Genomic DNA, 17,475 nt, shown 5'->3' on the forward strand with positions numbered 1-17,475 from the left:
TCTGCGATGGAGTTGGAATGCGATGGAATTAGACGTTGTCGCCTTCAAACTTTAGTTGTTTATTCTCACCAATTCAACGAAATTCTACCCAAAAATAGCCCTCCTCCTTTCTGGACCTTTTCACAACCACTTTGCCCTTTACTTGTGTGTATGCGCGTATAAAAACGGAAGTTCTTCCACTCCGCACAACCGCACTGACTGGGGGACCAAAAACAAGAGATCGAGCCAGACGCTTCCTTTCAAGCGCCAACCTCATGGAATCGGAAAGGTTAAGGGCCACTGAGTGAAAGGCCTGAAATTTGTCCCTGTTACTCTCTTTCCCTCCGAAAAATTCCGTGCCCTGATCATTCGCTCTGAGCCCTAGAGGGCGCCACCTTTTTCCCCCCTGGCCGACAGCGAGCGCCACCCTCGCACACTCTGTGGCAACCCGGATCGCGGCCCTCTGGCAGGGCCAGCAACAACCTCGAGACGAGATGGCAGCTCCAGCAACGGACTCTCGACAAGTTAGCAGCTTCAGCAACTACGACGACACGCGACAAGACATTGTAATAAAATATTAAGAAATAAAGAGTTATACCAAACGACAGATAGAGCGTACATTGGCCAAGCCGCCAAAGTTAAAAAACAACGGCAAATGCAAAATCAGCACTATTTTTTGCGTTCTTCGACCAAAAGCAAACCGGCAGAAGACGACAAGTTCTACGACGCAACAAACATGGCGAACACGGAGGCCACACTAAACGAGTTAAGAGAGCAACTGCAGCAACTTCAACTAGTAAACGCACAGCCAACAGCTGCAAATTCTCAAAACTTAGCTCAAATCGTCATCCCAAAATTCAACAAATCGAATCCGACACTTTGGTTCGCGCAACTAGAGCGCCTCCTTAGTTTACACAATGTGGTGCGCGACGACAACAAGTTTGACCTGGTGTCAGTACAACTGGAGGAAGATGCAGCCCGTGCAATCGAAGATCTCATTACTCGGCCACCTACTGACAACAAGTACGACGCAATGAAGCGTCGGCTGCTCGAAACTTTCGGCGAATCAGAGGATTCGAAAATGAGACGACTCCTCCGGGGTGGCGACATGACTGGGAAGAAGCCGTCGGAGATCTTGACTCACTTGCGTCGCTTAGCACCTGCTAGTGGGTGCGAAGCCGTAATACGAAACCTTTTCTTCACTGAGTTACCTTCGTCGATTCGCCCACTCATTTCGGTTTGGGAGGAGAACGACCTGGACAAGCTGGCAAAGATTGCCGACAAGATGCTCGAAAACAGCGCTATCGACTCAATAGGTGTTATGTCGACTCAACCCAAGCCCGCTGAGCAAAGGCAGCACAGCGTGGAGGCGGTAAGTAGCAACAATCCAAATTTAAAAGACGTTGCTGCTGCTCTGCATATTCTAACGCAGAAGGTGGATAAGCTACAACACGACACGCACGCCGCCAAGAAGCCCAAGGTTCCTCAGCCAGTAAATGGCACGAGCGCAAACAATGATGTCAACAATGCAACCCTTTGCTACTACCACATCACGTTCGGTGATCGGGCACGCAAGTGCCGCCCAGACTGCCGATATTATCAACAGTTAAACTAAAGCTGCTACCGCTAACTCAGCTGGTAGGCGGTAGCATCTCAACTGCACATCCAAGATCAAAACACTAGTCGGACGTTTCTCATCGATTCCGGTGGTGTCAGTTATACCCTGCGCCATGGCTCAACGCAAACTTAGAGAAAGTAAACTTTAATTGTATGCCGCGAACCAGACTACCATACGAACCTTTGGACATCAGGACCTGGAACTCGACCTGGGCCTGGATCGTTCCTTCAAATGGTCATTTGTCGTCGCTGATGTACAATCGGCAATAATTGGCGCTGACTTCCTAGCACAGTTCCATTTGCTCGTTGACATCAAGAAACAACGTCTTACCAACGGCACAAGCATATCCGTAATCTCGCAGGATTTTGCTTCGCCAAATGACGATAAAACGGAGCAAGGCGAGCACCTACACATCGACAACATGAACTCATCCAATTCACTTTCAGTTCGCCACTACATAACAACAACTGGAGCACCCGTAGCAGATCGGCCCAGGCGACTCATGGGAGAGAAACTTTCTGTGGCTAAAGCACAGATACATCAACTAATCGACAACAAAATCTGCAGATACTCCAAAAGTCCATGGGCCAGCCCGTTGCACATGGTAGCAAAAAGCAGTGGTGGATGGCGGGCTTGCGGCGACTATCGCAAGCTTAATGCCATCACCGTTCCAGATCGTTACCCGATTCCCCACATTCACGATTTTGCCGACCGACTATATGGCAAAAGCGTTTTCACTACACTAGACCTCGAACGAGCATACTATCAAATACCGATGGCCCCAGAGGACATCGAAAAAACAGCGGTATGCACACCGTTCGGGCTAATTGAATTCGTAAAAATGCCATTTGGACTGAAAAATGCGACACAAACGTTCCAGCGTTTCATGGATCAGATCTTCCAAGCGGTTGAATACGTCTTTTGTCCAACTCAGTGGAGGAGCACAGACAACACGTGGATAGGATTCTACAAATCTTAAAAGCGCATGGACTTTGCATCAACGAGAAGAAGTGTCATTTTGCACAACCTGAAGTGACGTTCTTAAGTTACACAGTTAACGGTAACGGAATTAAACCCCCAGAGGATCGAGTCAAGGCGATCACTGAGTACACTCGGCCACAAACTATTTGCGAATTAGGTCGCTTTCTTGGTATAGTTAACTATTACCGTCGCTGCATACCTCATGCGTCAGAGATCCAGGCGCCACTCAACGATTTGACACGCAACATGAAGAAAAATGACAAACGACCAGTGCAGTGGACGCCAAGCTCGATTAAAGCATTCGACAATTGCAAAAATAGCATAGCTAACGCCGCAACCCTCGCTCATCCCAGTCTTAATGCAGAACTAAGTCTCACTTGTGACGCCTCCGACACAGCCATTGGAGCGGTACTTGAACAAAATACGAAAGGGAAATGGCAGCCTCTCGGTTTCTTCTCCAAAAAACTCAGCGCTACTGAAAGAAGGTACAGCACTTATGATAGGGAGCTTTTAGCGATTTACGAGGCTATAAAGTATTTCAAACACATGTTGGAGGCCAGGATTTTTGTGATTAAGACTGATCACAAGCCGCTGAAATACGCCTTCAACCAGAAACCAGAAAAAGCTTCAGAGAGACAGCTGCGACAGCTGGGGTTCATATCCCAACACTCAACTACAATCTTGCATGTGAGTGGCACTGATAACGTGGTTGCCGATGCCCTCTCCAGGATTAACGCCATCACGATGCCGACGACTCTGGACACAAAAGCTATTGAAACTGCCCAGGCAACGGACACCGAGCTGTCTGAGATTTTAAATGGCGACACATCTTTAAATCTACAAGCGATTCCAGTCAACGATGATATCCTATATTGCGATATGGGAACAGGAACAGCTCGGCCATATATTCCCCAGTCCTTGCGATTCCATGTATTTTCAAACGTACACGGACTGTCGCACCCAAGTGGCAGGTCAACTCTAAGACAAATCTCTCGAAAATACGTGTGGCCGTCAATGCGCAAAAATGTTCTGGAGTGGTCAAGGAACTGCCTCCCGTGCCAACGAGCCAAAATTCATAAGCACAACGCTATGATCCCGGAAAAGATCACCGTTCCCGATGGAAGGTTTGATCACATACATCTAGACATTGTCGTGATGCCCTTGGTTAACGGATACAGATATTGCCTGACAATGATCGACCGCTTTTCTCGCTGGCCAGAGGCTGTGCCATTAAAGGATATAACTGCAGAGACCATTTCTGAGGCATTATGTTCGCGCTGGATTTCACGTTTCGGCTGCCCATTGACTATTACAACCGATCAAGGAGCTCAATTCGAGTCGGCACTCTTCAAATCACTGGCCAATATGCTGGGAAGCGAGCACATTCACACGACGCCATACCACCCCCAGTCAAATGGCATGATCGAGCGTTGGCACAGGACTATGAAAGCCTCTTTGATGTGCCAACCGGATACACCATGGACCAAGCTGCTTCCGACCGTTATGCTGGGCCTCCGCACATGCTTCAAGGAGGACATTAAGGCATCAGCAGCAGAAATGTTATATGGTTGTACTCTACGCCTTCCAAACGAATTCTTTTACGACCTAGACGCGCCTTCGAACCCACTCGACTTTGCCAGTCAGTTCCGGAAAAGAATGCAGGTGGTGAAGCCAACTCAACTTCGCATCACAGCACACATAAACTCTTCCTGCTTAAAAACATTCAAAATTGCTCACATGTCTTCGTCCGAACTGATGCGGTGAAACAACCCTTGGAGCCGCCGTACGCGGGACCATACCCGATTATATCCAAGTCATCAGACCGGGTTTTCCTGATTCGGATTAATGGAAAGGAGACAGCCATTTCAATCGACCGGCTTAAGCCAGCATTTATAGCAAACGACGAGACCAGTCCTACGCAAGATCAGCAGTCGAATGTGCCGCGGACATATGCAAAGAAAAATCAAACCTAAAGATTTGGCACTTTTGTAGGGGGAGTACTGTGGCAACCCGGATCGCGGCCCTCTGGCAGGGCCAGCAACAACCTCGAGACGAGATGGCAGCTCCAGCAACGGACTCTCGACAAGTTAGCAGCTTCAGCAACTACGACGACACGCGACAAGACATTGTAATAAAATATTAAGAAATAAAGAGTTATACCAAACGACAGATAGAGCGTACATTGGCCAAGCCGCCAAAACTCTGGCTGCTGCTACAAGCGTTACATTATCCATGAGTATACCAGGTATAGCTGCTAAGAAAGGAATGCAAGTCTGATTTCCCTTTCTATTAGTATGATTGAAACTATATATCAATGCACGTTCCAGTGCACATGTGTACATATGTATCTTGCAAGTATTTAAATATATACAATCCTTGTTTCTCGTTTCCTGGGCTTCCTCTGACGTCCAATTGTTAGGCACTGATGTTCAATTACAATTTGACCATGATCCAAGAATATCAAGAATAATATTCAGAATATTTTTCTAGTAACAGATCTGGTCATCAAATTTGCGATTCGCCAGAAAATATTTTTGATTGAAAAATATTAACAAAGAATACAAAGAGACTAAACCAAGAATTATACGTTACATAAAGTTGCATCATTTAAAGCTCTCATTAAGTTTTTCACCTGGTTTCGGCTGAGGCCCCACTGTGCGACAGCCAAATGTTTGGTATTTGTACCTATTACGTTGTCTAGTCAATAAATGTACAGAAGTACACGAAAATTTGGCGAGTTTATCAACAAAGGGTAAGTAAGCTTCTTGTTCAGGCCAGGACTCAACTCGATGTTTTTTTGAAATACGCCAAGTTGTAATTAACACTCAGCAGCTCCAGCTGATATTACAGAAATTTGTCAGAGCATTTGTCAGAGCATATTGTCAAGGACACAAAAAGCGGCCCATACAAGAACCTTACCAGATTAGATTGGCGAATGCATAGGAAAGCTCCACATGTTTGATATAAATGTTTAAATGTCCCTTTCCATTTATTTTGCTAAAGAATTTATAAAATACTTTTTTCACATATATGTCTAAATAAAGCCTCACGCAGACTCTTCAACAGAGCTAAAGATCTAAATTTTGAGCAGAACTACAACAAGGAACTTCGGAAAGTCAAACACGCCTCATGGCGTAAGTTCTACAGCGAGAACCTCAGAAACTTCGCACTTGCTCAGAGTTCTTTCGACGAAAACACCCACCTTAGGCTTCCCGAAGAAAGACGATCAGTCCTGGACAACGTACAGTAATGAGTCGTTAAACCTTTTCCTCAACACTCACTTTCCTGGTTGCGATGTAAAGCGTTCCTCAACTATACGCCTTCCTTGACATAGAACTCACGCTTAACAACATCCTCCCGACCGCCATCACGGGTGCACTCACGGACCTGGGGATTGATTCCCGGTAAGCTTTATCGATCAGATTACTTCAATGGGGACGTCAACGTGCACCAGATTTGTCAGCAGAGGCACAACGCAACAATAATAAGTATCTGGGCCTGACCCTCGACAGAATGCTTGACTGGAAACTGAGCATAGAGAATAGGGTATAGAATGCCACAGTGGCCCTCTATTCCTGCAGAAAGACCATCGGACTTAATTGAAGAATGACCCCGTGTATAGTTTGGTGGCTCTACACTCCCGTCATTCGGCCAATCATGATGGATGTTGGTGTGTTGGTTTGGTGGCCAGCCCTAGACAAGAAAACTTTGTTAAATAATCTAATCCGAGTTCAACGCAAGGCAGTGCTATGTATAACTTGCGGACTGCATACTACCCCAGTCGACGCTCTGGACACAATGCCGTACCTTCTTCCCGTGGTATGGCTTAAATAAAAGCTCTACAAAGCTTTGCTACATCTGTTATCTCCATCTACAATGTCGATTCCACATCTAAAATGTGGATATATACAATGTAAATTTATCATCTTCGCCGCAAAGTTCGTGCATTGCAAAGGGCAAAGTGTGTGCGAGGTGGGGAAGCAACTGAAAATTAATTTCTTCATTCTGGCTATAATATTATTCCGATCTGATCCAGATCCGGCAATCTGCTAGATATAGTCATTCTCTACGATACTGCGTTTTTTGTTTTATCTTATCTCGGAAACGTTTCCTTCTCTAACGTTACACACATCCACTTAGCCAAAGCAAGCTAAACAAGTCCCGAAAAAGCCTAGGAAACCAAAGCCAATTACGATCTCTGGGGTTCTGGACATTGCTGCCGACGAGGCTGCCCTGAGCCCTCCGATCCCTGAAGGGGACTACGAATTCCGCACGGCTCCCTCAGCGACCTCAAAAGCTATGCCAAGGACGTTGACACTCACAGGCAGGTGATCAGGGTCCTAAATTCCCTGCAGGAGCAATATACCCACTTCTGTCTCTCCAAAGACAGGGCCTACCATGTAGTGGCTAAAAATCTAGCAGCTTCCACTCCAAAGAAAACTATAAACAAGACCTTTGTGGAATTGGGGAATCGGGTGGTAAATCTATATAACCCGAAGTCCAGAAGAAGCCCCATCATCAATGCCGACGGAGTCAGGCGGGATACTCCAAATCAAAACGTTTGGCTCATTGACCTTGCCCAGGCCCCAAACAATAAGGAGGCCCTTAAAATTGCAAGGGTGGGTAGGCGACGTGTAAAAATTGAGCTGTCCAGGAAAAACAACGGCATGAGGCGATGCATTGCAGCGCAGAGCCAAAAACACAAACAACAAAGGGCTCAAAGAGTGATGAATATCCCCTCGATGGCTGTCCAACGAGGGACCTCCTTCGAGGATGCATCCAGGTTTAACCAGTCCCAGGAAGCATGGCACCAAGGAGGCCAACAGAACGCATCATACCTCCCACAGGACTACAACAGCTCCTTTCCGGTACTCCAAAGCAACCGCAGGCAGCCTACCTCCCACTCCCAAGACCAATGCCCTCCCTCAGGTCACCCCCTATAACGCTCGCAGCATTGCTCACAACTCCAGTGAACTGGCGCTATTGCGTGCTCACAATGGCGACGTGATACTAGTCACAAAGACTCAGCTGATTGAGGGCTACGATGTATACGGAGCGGATCACCTGAGCAACAGGGCCAGAGGAAGATCTGCCGTCCTCATAAAGACTAGAATAACGCACGACCACCTGTGCGCGGTAAGACTAAGGCAGATCCAGCTAGTAGAGGTCGTGGTGACCTACCTACCACCATCGACCCCTTGGACCAGTGCGGAGTTCGACAGCTTGCTTACCCAGCTTGGAAGCAGGTTCATCACCGCCGTCATGCCTGGACTTTTTCGTCTACAAGTCGATCCCCAGCAACCTGTTCTCAGTCCGTGAGGAGCACGGCTCCCTGGACCTAAAAACGGAGCTGAGGACCACCAATGGAGTGGAAGGGGTTATGGACTCCACTCCATTCAGACCATTCAGGACGGCCTCAGCGAGGAGAGCAAGCCTAGTTGCTGCTAAGCTGGATGAAGTCCAACAAATTGAGCTCCCGGTGGCCCCAATCACGCTCCAGGAACTAAAAACGCCATGCTCATATCAAAGACTCACCTAACAAATAAAAACTATTTTCACCCCGATGGCTATAATTTCTATGCGACAAATCATCCCGATGGTAAGGCACATGGAGGTACTGGCGTTCTGATCAAGCATCGCATTAGGCATTATCCATTGCCTTCATTTGCTACACCTTATCTATAGGCAACATCAATTCATATTGAAATTCAGAGCGGCTACCTAAACCTAGCTGCAGTAGCCCCCCGCGCTTCTGCATATTCGAAACAGAATTTGTACCATTCTTCGACCTACTAGGTGACCGATTTATAGCAGCTGGTGACTACAATGCCAAACACACCCATTAAGGATCTAGACTTACCAACCTGAAAGAAAGACAACTATATAACGCTATAATAACGCCACGAAACAAGCTAGACTTTATCTCTCCGGCAAGCCTACATATTGGTCCACAGATCCAAACAAGCAACCCGACTTGATTGATTTTGCAGTTACACGAAGGGTGCTGCAAGCTCAGATTCATGTAGATCACTTAACAGATCTATCATCGGACCACTCGGCCATTCTACTTCAACTTTACGACCATCCACAGCTTTCGGAACGCCGACACTTTCTAACTTCTAGCAGAACAGATTGGCTCAAATATAGAAAGTACATAAATTCTCATATTGATAGCTGCCCAAACATTTATTGTAAAGATGACATTGATAGGTAAGTCGAAGCATTAGTATCCACCATGTCACTGGCGTCAAAACATTCAACACCAATATTAGCACCTAATAAACTTTCAAACAGCAGTCGTATTTCTAGGCACATTGAAGTGCTGCTACGCGATAAAAGAAGGCTTCGCCGAGTGTGGCAATCACACAAATCACCTGCCTCGAAAGAGCGGCTAAAAATAGCCAACCACCTACTACGCTGAGCCCTAGAAGATGAAAAAAACCGAGCTCAAATATCCTATATGGAGCAACTCTCCCCAACTAGCAAACGACTCCCACTGTTGAAAGCTAAATCAGGCGTATGCTCACCAATCGAGAGTGAATCACCTTTGCGTACACAAACAGGAGAGTGGGCTCGCAGCAACAAAAAAAAGGAAAATATATTTGCGTCCATCTAGAAAACGTCTTCAAACCACACCCAACAAATAGCTTTGTGCTCCCAGACAAAATCTTTGTTGAGCTACTGAGCTTCTTCAGTAGCGTTGTATTGCGATATTATTAAAAAGGCGATGATTGTTCAGTTAATGTATTCACAGTTTATTGTACTTAAGTTAATATATATGTTTTATCCAAAACTAGCGAAAGGTGTGCGTATTTGATAACGAGAGTTAACGATGGGTCGATTGAAGACGCGGGGGCCGGTTCAAGACTGTTGAAGTTTATGTAAGGTTTAGTTTAGAACTCTGTGGCAGGCAGGTCACTGTGCCAGACAGCAAAACGTTTAACTACGGTGATGATCGAATCTGAAGTGTCTTCTGCTTTCTCTGACGGGCCTCCCCCACAGCGGCTGTCGAACGCCGACAAGAGCAAAGCACCAGACAGAGCATAAGCAAAGCAAACAAAACAGTAATAAAGAGAGACGTTACTTAAGGATGTTACATATGGTCTCTTTGCTCATTGTGCTGCCATGGGCCGGCGCTTAGCCGAACATACTCCCCCGTTGAAGAGCACGGATCTTTAACGTCCTTATTGCAGCACTGTTGTTGTCTCAGCACCGTCTTCAGTACCGCTACATGCTGGGTCGAGCGAGGGCCACTTCAGATGAGCTACCTGAAAATAGAGAAGCAAAAAGTGGAGCTGCCTTGAGAGACGGAGAAACCTCCCTGCAACTATCCATCCCAGTTTGGTCTCCTGAAGACGTGGCAGTCCAGTTCCCAACTTGATATTGCCAGGCATAGAAGCTCGAAGAACAGAGCCGCTCCAATCAGAATATCAACTGGCTGGGGCTGGTGAAACTTCTGATCCGCCAGAGGTATGTTGGAGGGCATGTTCCAGCGATTAATGTCGTGGATACCGTTGGGTTGGTTACCCGTAATGGTTGGAGCAATAAGTGCCGTAATGGTCGCGGCATAGTTGGACGCGTATGATTCCAGTTGGATATCGACGCAGCATCCTTCGGATATGGCACACGAATCGCCTAGACCAGAAACGGAAACTTCCGCTCTTTCTTCTGTAGCTGCAACTGTTGAGCCAGACGAGAAGTGACGAAATTCACCTGCGATCCAGAATCGGCAGGGCACGGCAAGGAATCAACATCCCGGAGCGACCCTTACGCTGATTATGGCAGTGGGCAAAATCACAGCGTCCCGTCGATGACTCTGGCCAAGAGCGACGTGGCTGACGATGTTACGGCATGTTCAGCGACAGGGGTATCGCGGGAATTCGTAGAGTCGATGTTGATTTGACGAGTTGAGGCAGAATGGCTTGAGAAGTGTAGGACGAAGACTCGAAATGAAGTAGTGTGTGATGCTTAGCACCACATACTCGGCAGGATCGTGACCGACATTCACCTTGCTGATGGCCTGATCGTAGGCAGTTGGTGCATAGGGATAGCTTATTAGCTTCCTGGAGCCGAAGTCGAGGAGAAAGGTTGCTGAATTGAGAACATCGATATATCGAATGTCCGGTGTCGCCGCAGAGCGCGCAGGCAATCGGCTTGAAGGTAGTTGCAACTAGGCAGTGTTTCCGATTGCTATTAGTGTACATTTCCTTAGCGTGCTCCTGAGTCTCCAACCTCTGGCATCTCTGCTCCAGAAAAGCGGTAAATTGCTGGCTTGTGGGTATGCTATCCATTGACGAGCATTCCTCCCACTTGGCTTGTGTGGCGCTGTCCACTTTCTGTAGCAGGATATGTATCAGAATGCAGTCAGCTATCTGGTCCTTTGTCCCCATACTCTGCAAGGCCCGCAGATTGGCATTAACAGTATCTGACAATGACCGGAGCTGGGACACAGACGAGGTCTCAATACGCTGCACACCCAAAATGTCGGTGACATGTGCCTGAAATATTAAACGCTTGTTATTGAATCGTTTATTAAGAAGGTCTAGGGCGATGGGATAGCTGGCGTGGCTGAATTCTAGCGAAGAGATTGTGTCTAGAGCAGGTCCTTTCAGGCAGGATCGTAGGTGCTGCAGCTTCTCCACATTCGTTAGGTCAGAATCCTTGTCAATTATGGAGGCAAACATGCCCCAAAACGCAGCATATTTCGCGTAGCCCCCGCTGATTCGGGAAGCTTTAATTCCGGCAGGCGAGGCCGACTCTGCACTATGACTGTAGCTGGGGCCTCTCCAACATGATCCGTCCGCATTGTTGAGCATGGGAGCATTGTGGGCTGCCGCTTGTTCAACTCGCGCTTCATACGAATTTCCAGCATGACCACGCATTCGTCAAACTCCTCCCTCAAGGGACTGCCAATCTCATCGAGATCAATCCTCTCCAGGGCATTATGGTGCTCGTTGAACGAAGCGACCAGATCCGCTAGCAACTTTAGTCGCACATTTAACTCCTCCTCACTGAGTTCCCCAATCCTCTCCTTGCCGACGGCAGTTTCCATTCTCCGTGCTGCTCCTACCATGGATTGCACCTTGCGCTTGTTGAATGCAGCTTCCGAATCGACGAACAAAGGTGAGGGGGAGAGATTGAAGGGGTGCTATTAGAAGCCATCGTGTATGCTCAGTAGAAAGCTGGGTTTAGAGTCACTGAGCGAGTGTAGAGGTTAACAGCCGGTGAATAACCTCGAGCAGTTTTACATGAACTGTACAATCGATCGCAGCGCTCAAAACACACGGTCTTGCAGTTTTACAGATCAGCAGCGTGAGCTAACAGTTTGAAACGCACTAAACTTGTGCATCCGACAACAACAAAGGCATGCACACTGAGAGCACGAAACCGAAACGAAACAGCAGCAAGCAAGCAGACCGCAAAGCAGATGACGCGAGAACCGTTTCTGTTGCTTGTGCACATACGACAAACCGACAAAAAAACCGTGGTTCAAAGCCAATTTATCCAACGAAAATGTTATGTTTTTTGTGATAAAATTTAACAAGTTTATGTTTCTATCACGTCGGGGTCACCAAATGTTGAGCTACTGAGCTTCTTCAGTAGCGTTGTATTGCGATATTATTAAAAAGGCGATGATTGTTCAGTTAATGTATTCACAGTTTATTGTACTTAAGTTAATATATATGTTTATCCAAAACTAGCGAAAGGTGTGCGGATTTGATAACGAGAGTTAACGATGGGTCGATTGAAGACGGGGGGGCCGGTTCAAGACTGTTGAAGTTGTTAGATTTATGTAAGGTTTAGTTTAGAACTCTGTGGCAGGCAGGTCACTGTGCCAGACAGCAAAACGTTTAACTACGGTGATGATCGAATCTGAAGTGTCTTCTGCTTTCTCTGACGGGCCTCCCCCACAGCGGCTGTCGAACGCCGACAGAGAGCAAAGCACCAGACAGAGCATAAGCAAAGCAAACAAAACAGTAATAAAGAGAGACGTTACTTTTAAGAGATGTTACATATGGTCTCTTTGCTCATTGTGCTGCCATGGGCCGGCGCTTAGCCGAACAATCTTAAAGTAAAAGAAAGCTCCGGGCCACGATTTCATCTCCACTAAAATGATCATAGAGTTTCCGAGCTGTGCAGTATATTTCCTCACCATGATATTCAACAGCATGATGAAATGGGGATATTATCCTCAAGAATGGATGAAATCAGTCATCACAATGATCCATAAAGCCGGAAAAGACAAGTCCAAGCCATCATCATATAGACACATCAGCCTACTGCCTTGCCTATCAAAGATATTTGAAAAGCTGCTCCTGAATCGTATCAAACAACACCTATAAATCAAAGAAGCCATCCCGATGCACCAATTTGGATTTCGCGAAAAACATGGAACTATTGAACCAGTAAACCGTATAACCTCTGAGATAAGAAATGCATTTGAAAGACTGTTTTTCCGGATGTCTCCCAGGCATTCGACCGCGTTTGGTTGGATGGCTTAATCCACAAAATCAAAATATTACCTTCACAGAACATCCATGGAATATTGGAGTCATACCTACCGCAAAGAAGTTTCCGAAGTATTTGCTTGTTTTTGGTATGCTTAGACCCACCTCGAAAATTCTATCAATTTGATATATTTTGCCAGCAAACACGAAGCAAACATTGCAATAAGAGAACAAAAAACCAAATGAAATATTTTAATAATGAAGACAAATAGAATCTAATTAATGCAGTATTATATGAATGACAATTATATGGATATTATAATTTATTATTTTTATTAAGTTTCATAAATATAAAACAAATATTGTTTTTAAAACAGTTTGCCTTCACGGTGGTCGGCACGGGAGGCGTCGCCATCTGCTTCTGCTGATAGTCAGACACATTACCTTGAGAATAAAATATTGGAGAGCCAAGGATATGCCCGAGGAAGAGCGTCCCCAGGCGAAGAAGTGCATTTTATTTAAATTTAAACAAAAGCAAGTAGCGGTCTGAGCAGTGTAACCGTTCGGAATGCAGTGCACACCTTTGGTCACACCACTGGCCGCTAGAAGAATATATGACATTTGTTTGCTAGCAAACAGTTTTTGGATCTGAGTACTTGGCTTAACCCTAAGCAGACAAACTTGCCCTCCATTATATCTGAACAACATCAACATTCCACAAACCACCGAACTAACATACCTTGGTGTATATCTGGATAGAAGGCTTACTTGGATTAACCACATCGAAGCGAAGAGAAATCTACTTAAATTTAAAGCTAGTAATCTACATTGGCTAATAAACACCCGTTCACCACTAAAACTGGAGTATAAAGTACTTTTGTACAATGCAGTTCTCAAACCCATCTTGACATACGGCCCCGAGCTATGGGGAAATGCTTGCGTTAGTAATTTAGAAATAATCCAGAGAGCTTAATCGAAGACTTTAACCAATACCCCGCCATGGGGACGTGACATACCGTCCACTACGGCAATTTGCAAGCCCGAGAGGGCCAATAAAACTAAAAAAGATACTAAGAACTATCACTGGGTCACCATGGTACATACGGAATGAAAATATCCATAAAATGTAGGATCAGTTAAAGATGAATTTGCCAAAGTGCCATTATCAAGAGTCGCTAGAAGTTCACTACATACCCGGCCTCGCCAACATTCCTCAAAACACGTTAGTAGACACAGCAGCCAAAGAAACCCATAGACTGCGAAAATACACACCCTTGCCATGTTGTTCCAAGTAACATTTGTGATACATGCGATACTATCGATAACGCCTCGCATATAATTTTTAATTGTACTAAGTACAACACAACAAGACTAAACTACCCATCTCTATGAAAATATAATTATATTTACAAATTCTTTGAAAAAGAAAACATCAGCTCGACATCATCGACAAAATTGACGTAAAACTGTAATAAGTTGTCTTCTTCGACTTGGCAATTTCCACCTTGTAAAGACGGGCGGCAAAATAATCCCACGCTACTCAAGGGTAGAGTAACATAAAACCCCAAAACAAAACAAAAAACTTTTTTATAAAAAAATTGATTAATAATCTTTATTAATAATACTGTATATCAATTCTTAGCCGAATACCCAAATCAGGGGAATATCAACGCAATCAGGAAAGGCAGTGGTGTCCAGTAACATCTAGTATTTTTAGGATGGACCTACTAAAAAATATAGATAACAAAGAAATATTTGTCGAGGTAGACCTGTGATATTCAAATGTTTTGCCCAATATTAAATATTTTTACAAGGTTCTTCATTTGGCTGTAGATTACCTAATTGGAAATATAACGGAGAAACAGACGCTACGTCTATCGCACAAATATGGATTTCAAAACCCATACGATTTTTTGCTGGCCACTCGAACTTTATCGACTTACTACATGAACTACAACTTTGATATCAACAGAGCCGAGTCGTCAACGTTATTTTCCTACCTTAGTCCTGAAATGAACCGGCTTGTGCCGATAGTGCTTGCAGCACGTCAACCAGAGGTAGTAACACACAAGTTTGAATGCTCCAAAAGGACCATGTTTTTCATGGAGTCCTTTTCTTGGGATACACGGTTAATATTAGGAGACAGTAGCTTCGGTGAAAATGTTCATCAAGTAATTACTCTGAACATGAGCTGCCGGCAAAACAAAAACAAAACAATTGTATTTTTTGAAATGAATAAGAAAAATATAAACTCCTTCATATGCTTATTAGAGAATATACTTGCAAAATAGAAAGCAGTAAACGTTCATTTAATATTTAATAACATCTTAATTTTATACTTATTGTTTATTTGTAATATTTTCGTGCGTAAAAATCAATAATTGTTCACTATTATTTACATTCATATGCTCAAAATATACAAATTTATTTAATTTAGTATTACCTAAATTAAGTTAATACACTTAGTTAAAATATAAGAATTTTTGGCCATGCCAATTTTACCCATTTGTTTAAAAGACAGTGCAGTCGTTAAAGCGAAACCTCAGCCATACAAATCCATTTTGGGCGAATGGGTTCAAACCTGACGATGTATCTCGGGATCAATGTTAGATAAGCATGCGACACTCAGCTGATACCCGCCGACAGATACTGATTCTTGTAATAATATGCACAAACTCCAACTACAATAGAAACAGCTGTGGTCACTAGCAAAGACTTTGATGTGAATAAGTTTGGGAGCCATTGGCTTAAGTTGTAGCTTCGATTTGTGGACGTGGAACGCGTAAGCTTCTTTCGTCGCTCCAAAAGCATTTTTTCTTCGACGTTCCTCTGTTCTTTCCTATTTTCAGAAATAAATATTATAATTTAGTTTTAACTCGGAAAACGTTACATACTCTTTAAGAATTAGAACTTCAACTTCGTTTTCTATTGCCGTCAAGCTGTACTTATCATATAGCTTGCTAGAAGTTTTCAATAGATGTTCAAACGGTAAATCTTCTGGTAGCTGCAAATATAAAAATCAACTTAAATTTCTTTGACTTATTTTAGTCAATCATACCCTTGATAAAAGACAATGCACTGATGCCATATCACAGTCTTCCTTTAATATTTCATTTGAACGATGCAGTAAAATCGCGGCCGTCACGAAAATTGGTGTAAATATTGGTGAAGCAAGGAAGTAGTCATATAGACGCACTACAGCTTTGTATGAATTTAAGCTGTGCCCAAACCAGGTCAGGTACCACGGTAACGCGAACAAAGTGCCCACCGTAGAACGTTGTAGAAACTGGTAGAGTTCTGGATTCTCAAAATTTACCACAGGCCAGATAAACATCAGCCGCCTTTGGGTGGCCTCCATTGTTTCTTGCATGCACTCGGAAAAGTGCGTGGTGGAGAGTTGCTCCATTATAGCATATGCCACTTCTTCTCCAGCAACCAGGAGAAATGTTACTGCCACATCATGATAACCTTGATAGTAGCGCAGATTCGGATACTTTTTAATAACCCGTAGAATTAGAACGGTAAGTTGGTCCTGCAGTGCAATACGTTGTTCATATGGTATTCCAGGAGGAAATCTTTTCAAAGACCGATTTACATCTAATACAACCTGATTGTATTCAGGGTGATTTTGCAATTCACCAAGAGTTGGGGCACGCTCTAACGTATTCACATCAACGCCTGCCAACTGCGGCCACAAAATCCGTCGCAAATTATCGTTTACAAATCCATAGGACGTCAAGGCTAACTTTTGTAGAGTATTCACGGGTATATTTTGTCTATTCTCGTTCTGAGCAATTAATTCTTCTATCTCCAGCCGTTTTCTTTGCTCATCATCACTCTCGGGTGCTGTTGGGAAAGATATAAGCTGTTATTCTTTGTTCAATTACATCATTTTAATAATCTATCATACAATTTTCAAAACTAAGAGCAGGCTGATCGATTTTTATTTCATCAACATTGCTCATTGTTCTCAAGTAAGCAAGTTCCGTAATGCAGTCGCTAAGGTATTTCAATCAATTCAATTTGATTTTGTTTTGCAGCAATCTGCTTTTTTTGTTAAATATATTCAAATTGAACATTCGTGAAAGAATATAAAACAAAAGATTATTTTTATGCAAAAAACAAGATGTGTCAGTACAGAAAATTGTAATCGATGTTTAACGCCTCATCGATATATGTTTATGGTCTCACTTTAAGAATATTTACTATTTGCGTTTAAAGCCTAGAACCTAGTACTCAGATCGAAAAAAACACCTAGCGAACAGAATCAGGGTTGATATTCGTATGAAACCGATAAGAAAATTTTTACGGCAAAAACTGTTTTCTAGGCTCTGTACGGAAGGCAGTACCACTAACCATACAGTATATAGATGTGCCAGTTCATACAACGAACGTGTCGCAGCTGAGTTTTCTGTCCCAGCTCCCAGGGCCTTCGGCTCTGTGAGGCTG

General features: G+C 44.3%; 3 protein-coding genes across 4 annotated transcripts; 2 read left to right on the plus strand and 1 right to left on the minus strand.

Annotated features, from left to right (window-relative positions):
• Nucleotides 1-634: 634 nt before the first annotated feature.
• LOC121404894 lies at nt 635-2,576 on the plus strand. Its single transcript, XM_041595291.1, has 2 exons — nt 635-1,471; nt 1,764-2,576. The coding sequence occupies exons 1-2, from the start codon at nt 635-637 to the stop codon at nt 2,574-2,576; spliced, it is 1,650 nt and encodes a 549-aa protein (XP_041451225.1).
• An 11,811-nt stretch (nt 2,577-14,387) lies between these two features.
• On the plus strand, nt 14,388-15,437 carry LOC111073811. Of its 2 annotated transcripts, XM_022366315.2 has the most exons (3): nt 14,388-14,572; nt 14,669-14,789; nt 14,841-15,436. In XM_022366315.2, the coding sequence occupies exons 2-3, from the start codon at nt 14,745-14,747 to the stop codon at nt 15,315-15,317; spliced, it is 522 nt and encodes a 173-aa protein (XP_022222007.1). In that variant the 5' UTR covers nt 14,388-14,572; nt 14,669-14,744; the 3' UTR covers nt 15,318-15,436. The 2 variants fall into 2 exon arrangements, with proteins under 2 accessions (XP_022222007.1, XP_022222008.1); XM_022366316.2 differs by lacking the exon at nt 14,388-14,572 and having other exon boundaries at nt 14,697-14,789; nt 14,860-15,437.
• On the minus strand, nt 15,379-17,183 carry LOC111073809 (TBC1 domain family member 20). Its single transcript, XM_022366314.2, has 4 exons — nt 16,937-17,183; nt 16,085-16,872; nt 15,921-16,030; nt 15,379-15,865 (listed from the first exon to the last, which is right to left on the minus strand). Exons 1-4 carry the CDS (start codon nt 16,989-16,991, stop codon nt 15,652-15,654), a joined length of 1,167 nt encoding a protein of 388 aa, XP_022222006.1. The 5' UTR covers nt 16,992-17,183; the 3' UTR covers nt 15,379-15,651.
• Nucleotides 17,184-17,475: the final 292 nt, after the last annotated feature.

This window comes from Drosophila obscura, unplaced genomic scaffold (assembly GCF_018151105.1).
Source record: "Drosophila obscura isolate BZ-5 IFL unplaced genomic scaffold, ASM1815110v1 contig_46, whole genome shotgun sequence".
Taxonomy (NCBI): domain Eukaryota; kingdom Metazoa; phylum Arthropoda; class Insecta; order Diptera; family Drosophilidae; genus Drosophila; species Drosophila obscura.

Excerpts from the sequence above, each read along its gene's own strand:
- LOC121404894 (XM_041595291.1), top strand. The coding sequence starts at position 635 with ATGCAAAATCAGCACTATTTTTTGCGTTCTTCGACCAAAAGCAAACCG. Across the intron at positions 1,472-1,763 it reads AGCCCAAGGTTCCTCAGCCA|ACTACCATACGAACCTTTGG; the intron begins GTAAATGGCACG and ends GCCGCGAACCAG.
- LOC111073811 (XM_022366315.2), top strand. The coding sequence starts at position 14,745 with ATGGACCTACTAAAAAATATAGATAACAAAGAAATATTTGTCGAG. Across the intron at positions 14,790-14,840 it reads ACAAAGAAATATTTGTCGAG|GTTCTTCATTTGGCTGTAGA; the intron begins GTAGACCTGTGA and ends TATTTTTACAAG.
- LOC111073809 (XM_022366314.2), bottom strand. The coding sequence starts at position 16,991 with ATGAGCAATGTTGATGAAATAAAAATCGATCAGCCTGCTCTTAGTTTT. Across the intron at positions 16,873-16,936 it reads TGCTCTTAGTTTTGAAAATT|CACCCGAGAGTGATGATGAG; the intron begins GTATGATAGATT and ends CTTTCCCAACAG. Across the intron at positions 15,866-15,920 it reads GAAGTTCTAATTCTTAAAGA|GAAAGAACAGAGGAACGTCG; the intron begins GTATGTAACGTT and ends TTCTGAAAATAG.